Consider the following 9,897-nt stretch of genomic DNA (forward strand, 5'->3'; position numbering starts at 1 on the left):
TGATGTTCATCATGGTTAATAAATAACTTGTTATAAATCAAGAATTAGGTTTCATTAAAATTAAAATATAAAATACTTTTGGAAATAAAATATTGTGAATATTTGAGGGGATAAATCCTTGTACACTGTTCACCAACAACATCAATGTCTTACTTCTGCTTATATGAAGATTTTTTTTTTTTTTTTTTTTTTTGCGGTACGCGGGCCTCTCACTGCTGTGGCCTCTCCCGTTGCGGAGCACAGGCTCCGGACGCGCAGGCTCAGCGGCCATGGCTCACGGGCCCAGCCGCTCCGCGGCATGTGGGATCCTCCCGGACCGGGGCATGAACCCGTGTCCCCTGCATCGGCAGGCGGACGCTCAAACACCGCGCCACCAGGGAAGCCCTGAAGATATTTTTTTAAGCTTTCAAGTTATTCTGATTTCCTAAACTCATCCCAAATCTCTTCTTAAGGTGTTATTTATATTAGTTGTTGCCCAAATGGCTTACATAATGCTTCACATTTTATCCAGTAATGTCTCCACATTGACCATCTTAGAGAATGCACGTTTAAAACAAAGATCTTACAAGATATTAGTTATATGTGTCTAACATGGCTGATAATCTTCATAGGTAATGCAAATTTTGCCCCGGAGTCAGAGGTTAACAAGAGCAGAGAGGTCATAGACCATGCTTGACTGAAGCTAACAATACAACAGTGAGAAAACTAAATATACCTGAACAGGCCAAAGGAACTCCACAGTAGTTAACTTTTGGCACGATAGTAAATACCGAAACTGGGTTCCATAAGACAAACACCAAAGTCAGTCACATTATTCACTGTCCATCTCATTCTCTTAGGACCAAGTATAACATAGGTGAATAGGATTCTGTTTTTATTATGATCATGACTATTATGATCATGACTTTACCCAAAATGAAAACCGTGATTAATGGAGATCCGTAAATAGAGACATTAAGAAGTGAAAAGGGGACTTCCCTGGTAGAGCAGTGAATCTGCTCTAAGAATCTGTCTGCCGATGCAGGGGACGCCGAGTTCATGCCCCAGTCTGGGAGGATCCCACATGCCGCGGAGCAACTAAGCCCGTGTGCCACAACTACTGAGCCTGTTCTCTAGAGCCTGCAGGCCACAACTACTGAGCCCACGTGCCTAGAGCCCTGCTCCGCAACAAGAGAAGCCACCGCAATGAGAAGCCCGCGTGGCACAATGAAGAGTAGCCCCCGCTCGACGCAACTAAAGAAAGTCCGCCTGCAACAATAAAACCCTAATGCCGCCAAAAATAAATAAATAAATTTTTTTTAAAAAAAGAATTTCCTCCACAGGTGTGTGTGCACTGGTCAGGGAAGATCCCACATGCCACAGAGCAACTAAGCCTGTGCACCACAACTACTGAGCCTGCTCTCTAGAGCCCACGAGCCACAACTACTGAGCCCACGTGCCACAACTACTGAAGCCTGTGGGCCTAGAGCCCGTGCTCCACAACAAGAGAAGCCCCTAGTAACGAAGGGTAGCCCCCAGTCGCCACAACTAGAGAAAGCCACGCGCAGCAACAGACCCAATGCAGTCAAAAATAATAAATTAATTAACTAATTTTAAAAACACAAAACTTCTCCTCTTATGAATTACATTATAACCTTACTCAAATAACTAGAAAAAGTGCAGGCTCCGCAATACAATGTATTTAACACGCCATCCACTAGAGGAGAATTTCACCCAAAGCTCTAGCTCACACAATTCTCAAATCAAGAGGAAGACAACTCATTTTGCAGCTGAGGGCAATCTCCCCGCTACATTTTCTCAAAGATGGCTGATACAAACAGCACCTCATAACTACATAAAAATGGTTGCTCAGATTAAATTATGCAAACGTAGTTTCAAAATAACCTGCTCAAGTTTCAGCCCATTAAAGATGGACCTGCAAGGTGTTTGCCATGTTATGTCTGCTTCCCATGGAATTTCAGTGGGTACTGAGGGGAGTGCAAACCCCAAATCATCCTTATAAATACAGACTTTGAAACATAAGCGTAAGGACACAGGGTGGGGGAAGAGTAAACTGGTACAAAGTGAGAGTCGCACCGACATATATACGCTACCAAATGTAAAATGGATAGCTAGTAAGAAACAGCCGCATAGCACAGAGAGATCAGCTCAGTGCTTTGTGACCACCTAAAAGGGTGGGATAGGGAGGGTGGGAGGGAGACACAAGAGGGAGGGGATATGGGGATACAAGTATATGTCTAGCTGATTCACTTTGTTATACAGCAGAAACTAACACAACAATGTAAAGCAATTATACTCCAATAAAGATGTTAAAAAAAAAAGAAAGAAACATAAGCGCACAAACATAAAATCCCATGAGCACATTCACCAGCCTTGGACCTGGTGCCTGAACACTGATCTGTCGCCAATGCAAAACAAGGCAGAGCCATCAGGCACCTCTTTGAGGTCTGCATCCTGGACTTCTAGCCGAAGGGGCCATCTTTGAAGAGCTCAGGCTTATCTACTAAAGTAAAATATTCCAGGGGCAGAAATTTCAAAATGGGGGTGAATTTACAGGGTAAATTATTTATTACATGAGGTAACTGAAATACACTTGAAATGATCCATCTCCCACAAAAATGGCCTTTATTTTCAACCTGGCAACATTTCAAAATCAGTCACTCCTCTACGAAGATTTTTCTATGAACATAAAATTCTTAATTTTTTCCTAATTAAAAGTAAATGATAGGAAAATGCAGGGTGACTTCAATACCAAAGCAAACTCAATGTGTACCCTAACTTCAAGCCACAAGACACTGGCCAGTAAGAAGCACATGAGATGTTTCCCAGTTAATAATCAGTCAATTAGGGGTTTTTTTTTCTCTTTTACTAAATAAACCTTAGTTAGGTTTTAAACATTTTTTTCTCTGTTAGTTTATATTTATGTTAAGGACTAAAGAGAAATTTTAATCAATGATGTACTTAAACTGTCCATCATATTTAGTAAATCTTAGCTGAACTTTGCAAAACAAACAGAACAGATTAACAATATAAAATATTTTCAGTTTCAAATAGTTAGCTACTTGTCAGTAGTTGAAAGTTATAGAAAATCGAACTAAAGCAAAAAGTTGTCATAAATGGAGCTTTTAATATTCTACCAGTCAAAAAAAGGGAACCATTTTGTTCTCAAATACGATACCAGCGTTCTTTGATGTCAAACTTAAATTTTCACTATTCTATTACATAAGTCAGTCTTAAAAACAATATTTACCTCCATTTATGCCCCATCACTGGTTATTTCTCTTACTACATTTTAATAAGATTATGTAACTCAAAGCAGTGCCAAAAAACCCCTGCTCGGTTCCATAGGATTGATTTTGCTGTGCTTGTGTGTATTTCTTTAATTTTCTCCAGTTTCGCCCAAATACTCATCATTCAGACTTTCCAACACTAATTACACTAGTTTTGAGGACTTCATTACAAAGCTGAGGGAAACTCTTCGGAGAATAAAGATCCTTCAAACAAACCAACATTCTAGGCCTTCAACTGTCAAACAAAATCTCGAAAGAATGAACGAAGCCTCACCGTTTTACTTTTATGTCTCCCAAATGGGCTGAAAGAGCTTCTCAGAGCCTACTGACCACCCCCAATCTACTCGACGCATTGGGACGGCCGGCCCGGAAAACTCGCGACCCAAGTCGCACCGTTTCCTACGAATCACAAGATGGTAACGTTAATGGAAAACGGTTCCGCGGCTAGAAACTCTTCGCAAGGGCCTTCTTGGAAAGTGTAAATACTTCTTGCAGGACAAAGCAAAAATACGTTGTCTCCAAACCCTCACCACCCTTTTCACCCAACATCACTGTTTGACTTCATGGGCACCATTAAGCGTGGCCTCTTCGGGCGGCGTTTTACTTACACGCGCGCGCACACACTCACGCACGGCTCTCCGTACGTTCCAGCGGCCTCTTGGGACTAGAAAGATGAAATATAGTCCCTGGGCCATTTCCCCCCCAGTTTGAGTTAATTTAGTTCAAAATATCCGGTAACATCCCCGAAGAGAAGAGACAGGGGATGAGGAAGAACAAAATTATTTTCCCCAAATAGCTTGGCTTCCCTCTCCCCAAATAGTTTGGCTTCCCTCTCCCCAAACTCACAAACAGCCAGAATGACACCGACTCTGCCGAGAAGGCGGGCAAGAAAACTTCAAACGCAAGGCGGCCGAGAAAAGTTTAGCGGGAACGGGAGAGAGGAAGCCACAAAAGGGGGCGCCCGGGGCGTATCCCCCAAGCGCACCCCGGTCCCCGCTCCCCCTTTCCTCTTACTTTTGGATGATCTGGGGTAGGCCGGCTTGGGGCGGAGGCGGTGGCGGCGGCTGCATCCCTCTCGGGCCTGGGGGCGCCGGGGCACCGGGCACGCTGCGGGCATCTCTGTCCGGTTGCTCGGGGCCGCTGGGCTCGGCGTCCTGGCTCATGGCTGCGGTCAGCACCTTGCGAAACGAGGCCGGCCCGGGCTCGCGGCGGGAGAGCGCGCGCGAGGGGCGGCCCCGGGGCGCGGGCGCTCACTGGCCGGGGTCTCCGTGCCCAGTCCCCTTGTCCTTCCCGGTGGCGCGGGGAGGAGACGCGAGGGGCGGGGAGGAGGCAGTCCCGGCGGCCCCACCTCCTCCTCCTCCTCCTCCTCCCGCCGGTCCCGCTCGCCCGGCCGGGCCAAACAGAGGTAGGGGTCAGGGGGCGTCTCCCAGCCAGCAGGAGACCCTGGGCGCCCGGGTGGCCGGGGGAGTTCTGCCCGCCGCGCGCCCTCTGGGTCCCCGGTCCGGCGTCCCGCAGCTCAGTGCAACCGCGTGAGGAGGCGAGACGCACGCCAGTCCGCCTCCGGACGCCGAGTTCTCGCCTCTCCCGCTAGCTGGGCGGCCTCCGGGTTATCCCCGGGGACCGCGCGCGCGGCTTCGCTCGCTCCTGCCAAGCGGGGCGGACCGAGCGCGCCCCGGGCGTCTGCGCTCTTCGCCAGCGCAAAGTGCGCGGGGCTTGGCACCTTCCCGCGATTGGAGCCGGGCCAGCGCCACTGGTGGCTGAGGGGCCCGACCCCGCGGGGGAAAAGCCCGGAATTCCCGCAGGTCGGTGGGACTGGTAACCCCAGGTCTTAGATGACGGGACCCGAGGGCTCTCCAAACTGGCCATTCCAGCTGCTGATTTCAGGGGTCCCCAGAAGCAGCCGGCGAGGCCGCCGTGATTTCTCTTCATTTATTTCCTCACTTCTCTAAAGGACCTGCCACGATCCCGCGAGCGCAAAGACAAAACCACGTATATGTTTTATTCTTCTTATTTATTGCCCAGATCTCAGTAGGAATGTAAAGGATGAAAAGGAGTTCGGTGACAGCGCACCCCCAAGATCACCGCCTCTGAAGCTCTGTTGGTTGCAGGGGAGCCAGTGTGCGCCAGTTCACCTGCACACACCGGTTCACGGTTGTGGACGCAGGCCTCCTGCGCGGAGGAGTCACCCCGCAAAGTGCAGTGTGATGTCCTGGAGCACGGGTAGAGGTCTGGGGAGGCACCTGGTGCCGCAGAAACATCTAGAAGCTGGGCAAAGACCTCGGAGAGTGGTTACCATGGAGATCCTTACCCTCCATCGGGCACACGGCTTTTTAAATCCTGACACGGGCAGCACCGAAAAGCGTCCCTTGGGTGTGTTGGAAGCCAGAACGCACGTCAGGGTGCCCCCACGGCCTGGAAAGAAGTTTGCTGAAGGTCTCAAGCCAACCCATCCTCCTCCCGCAGCCACGTGAAGGAAAATTCTGGAGACGGGTTCTCCGGGGACGGCAACTAATTGAATTCCCTGAAAGATTCTTTCTTCTCTCCCTAGGCTGTGAGTTTCTGTCAACTTCCCTGCCAGTTTCAGGAAGGTAAGCCTCCCTTGATTGCTGTCATCCTACTTAGATCTTTCCGGCTCCCTCCCTCTCTCTCTCCTGTACCTAAAATGCCCTGTCCACTCTCACCTTCCTTCTTCTCTCTCTCTCTCTCTCCCTCCTTCATCTACAGATAAAATGGTACATCAGTTCCTTGTATTCATAAAAATAATCACAATTCGCAAAATTGAATCTCACCAGAAAACCCAGGTAAAGAGGTACTGATTGTTTATTCATTTCACAAATGAGGCAAGTCAGGGTGATTTTTCCAACTATATATGGCTAGTAAGAGGCCGTCCCAAAAGAGTCTTCTCGGGCCCTGGGAGTGGTTAGTTCATCATCTTTAGTTTCTATCACTGAAGTCCTGACTATGGTTTCCATAAAACTCCACCTTCCACTGCTCCCCTACCTCGTTGGTTGAGGGAAATTATCTGACATTAACATTGCAACTGTCCCAGAAACTAAAACTTTCCATATGCTTGCATTAAAATAGCACTCTGAGAATCCCCCAAAACCTTTGTGAAAAAAGCTTTGTAGTCAAAAAAAGACAGATCAGCAGTTTTTACCAGAGAGGTTGAGTGACTCAGTCTCTGAGTGTCAGTTACCAAATATGTAAACTGGCAGGGATGAGACCCGGACTTGCACAGTCACTGTTAGGATTAGAGATAATGTATCTTGCACATTTGGTGCAAGAGATATTCAATCTGGCAGGTATCACAAACATGATTCCTTATATTCCAAACTTGTAGCCAAATAGAACAACAGATCTCAAACTCCAGGAAGCTGAATGACTGGAAGTCACAGTATCAATATAACTTAATCCATTCTCATAACATTTTTACTGGCACAAAAAACAAAGGAAGAAAGGAAGGAAAGAAGGGAGGGAGGGAGGAAAAAAAGAAGGAAGGAAGGGAGAGAGGAAAGGATAATTCATATTATACAAATGCACCTCTCTACATCTCAAAAATGATGTATTCTGTAAGTTGAAATTTTCAAAAAAAAAAAAGAAAAAAGAATTCACAAGGTGTTTTTAAGAAGCTCCATTTCCATGAATATAGCTTAATGTTTGCAGTTTATGTATTATGTAAGAACTGAAATTTGAATTGAAGCAGATGTGAAGGGTGAGGGAAACACTGCAGCAAAAACCTAAAGCTAGTTCCTGTCCCATCTCAGATCCCCTCAAAATGTTGTCCAGGATGATAATGAACGAGACTTTCCATTTTGCAAGTCAAACATTAAGTGTATTAAGCAATTCCAATGAAAAATATTTATTAACTTAATGTCGTCTCACTCCTTTCCAGGAAAAATGAGAAAGACCCCTTGCTGGGGTTGCAGCCATGCAAGAATCTTTAGCAGTCTTGCTTTTGTGGGTCTGCCCTGTGTCATCACTAGCCCCATCACACTAGGATGTGCTTTACAGTTACCGAAGTGAGGGAAAGGCTTGGGGGGGGGGGTGTCACCCGACTCGACAAATGGGGAGGGGAGGGCTGGTAACATCTCTGTTCCACTCTGCAGAAGCATTCTGTCCCTGCTGACATACCAGTAAACTGTGATCAGGAAGTGAGGCTTTTGCTGTCTATGAATATATGGAACATTTCACAGGAGTCAGCTGCTAAATGCTTTCATAGATTAATACTTACTTCATACTCACAATAATCCCATGATGTAGCTACTGTTACCTTGATTTAGAATTGAGGAAACTGAGGCTAGAGGGCTATAAGAACTTGCCCCAGGTCACCTGGCTTTTAAGAGGCAGAAGCAGGACTGCAGTTAGGTCAGTCTGACCCCAAACCTCTCCCACTGCCTCAGTGGCACACCTAGACCTAAGATGCCACCTGTCTTCTTTTGCTGTGATGCTGCCTGCATCTCCCAGTGAATGTAAAATGCCCCCTGCATTGTGATTCAACTCTGCCCCTCATATTTATCCGAATCAGTAAATTAATAGGCAGGATCCAAATTGACGTCTTATAAACGAGAAAATTTAAAGAAATTAAGCAGCCTAGCAGTGGGTAGTAGAAAGGAGCAGGAAATAGAAACCAGATCTCTGTCACTCTCAAACTTGCCAGGGACTCTGGCACTCTGGTTTGGTTTGTAATATTAATAAATGTTTACTGGGTTCCAGACAGTGGTTCTAGGAGCTCTCTTATGCCTCATTTCATTTAATATCACCAGTTTGCAGACAGAGAAGCTTGATGAACCTGTCCGAGGTCACAGGGATAATAAATAGTGGAGCTGAAGTTCAGACCCTGGTCTGACTCCCTGCAACTCCCTGCCCTCTGTTCAAGGTGATTGTGAGCCTTCACCTCTGCAGATGGAATCATTTAATATGTACTGCTATTCCATATATGTATATTACTACTATTTTTAAATGACAATTTACTTAGTAGATTATAAAGTTTGATAATACTCAGAACTGGAGAAAATGCAGGACACAAACATTCTCATATACTGTGGGTGAAATTATCAGTTGCTGCAGCCTCTTTGGAAGTGAGTTGGTCCTGTCTGTTACAGTTACAACAAAGGAACCTGACTCAGTAGTTACCCTTCTAGGAATTTATCCTATAGGTTTATTTGTAGCAACAACCAAAGTTCCATGTTCAAGCAAGTTTATTGTGGCATTGTTCATAATAGCAAAAACCAGAAACAACCAGAATGCTAAGCAAAGGCACTGGTTACATAAAGGATGGTCCCTACTTGGAAGGGATTACAATGTAGCCCTCAAAAAGAAGAGGGCAGGTCTGTATGCACTGCTAGGAAGAAATTGCCAAGACCTGTTACTAAGGAGAAAATACAAGTTCCTCAGCAGTATTGCAGTATGATTAAATTTGTATAAAACCGAAGAGTATAAAACATTCCAGGAAAATTATACAAGTAATTAATTATTAACAGTAATTACCTCTGGAAATTGGGATGGGGCAGGAATGTTGTTCTTTTATGACCTTTTATATCGTTTTTATTTGAAATAAAATTTTATCGAAGTACAATATACTGTTTGAAATTTTTTTTACTATAAACGTGTTTTTTTAATTAACTAACAACAAAACAATTCTTTCTTTCTTCAACTAGTAATTCTTAATAACACTTAGCACATGAGTAGGATTTTATTTTTAAGGTAAAACTTCGTCTGGAAGAATGAAGGAGAAACACACTGGACAATGTATTGTCCAGAGTAGCCTTTTGTTGTCCTAACAACCCCAGTAGAGACAATTGAATAATTAACTCATTAAGTTGCCATCAGTCATGTTGATACAGTTACAATCTACTAGTTTGATAATTGTGGATAAATATTAAGCAACCTATCAACATTAGCCATAACATATTAACTGTTATCTGGGTATTAATAACAACAGTTATCATTTCTTGAGTATCACTCTATGGCAGACTGTCTTGAGCACATAATATTTCTCATTTAATCCTCACAATTACCTTATTAGGTGGCTGTGTTTATGCCCATTTTAAGGATAAGAAAACTAAGGCTCAAAGAAGTTAAGCCACTCAACAGCTACTAAGTGGAGGAACTGCAAATCTAACCCCAGTCTCTATTCCCCCGTAGGATAGAGCTTTTAACTACTCCACATAGTGGCATGATGTTTCTTGGTATAATGGGGCTTCTGAGACCAGCCATTCCTCTGCTAAATGCTGGCTGGTTTGACGCTCTCTGCCGACTCCAGTACCTCATCCTTTGGTTTCCTATCTCTCCACGAAACCTGGCTTCTCTTTTCTATCCCCCTGAGGTGAGCCTTACCTGTTTGCTGGCTTCTCTCTCAGAGCTACACCCTAATCTTTTACAACTCCATGGAATCCCTGCAGATGTCTCAAAACAATCATAAAATAAAATCCTGTGCTAGTTTCACAAAGGATTGCCTCTCTGAAAACGCAGGAGAGGCAGTGGCTGAAGGATGCTGTTTAAAAATAATATGGTTACTCATGGATCTGGATGTACATCTGAGTTTGAAGGAGACAGTCAGGGAACTTTAGCTGAGGAAAAGTAAGGACATGACCCAAGAGGTTCTTTT

General features: G+C 45.0%; 1 protein-coding gene across 4 annotated transcripts in view; it reads right to left on the reverse strand.

Moving 5' to 3' along the window:
- RBM20 (RNA binding motif protein 20) overlaps positions 1–4,864 on the reverse strand; it is a 209,131-nt gene extending 204,267 nt beyond the window's left edge. The window contains exon 1 of one of the 4 annotated variants that reach the window (XM_067024692.1): positions 4,305–4,864. Coding sequence is in view for 2 of the 4 variants with exons in the window: in XM_059054897.2 (XP_058910880.1) it covers positions 4,305–4,453 (149 nt within the window). In the remaining 2 variants the exon portion in view is untranslated. The remainder of the gene's footprint in view (positions 1–4,304) is intronic. The other 3 variants (XM_059054897.2, XM_067024697.1, XM_067024694.1) reach the window with 3 other exon arrangements.
- Positions 4,865–9,897: the final 5,033 nt, after the last annotated feature.

This window comes from Kogia breviceps, chromosome 2 (genome assembly GCF_026419965.1).
Source record: "Kogia breviceps isolate mKogBre1 chromosome 2, mKogBre1 haplotype 1, whole genome shotgun sequence".
Lineage (NCBI taxonomy): Eukaryota > Metazoa > Chordata > Mammalia > Artiodactyla > Physeteridae > Kogia > Kogia breviceps.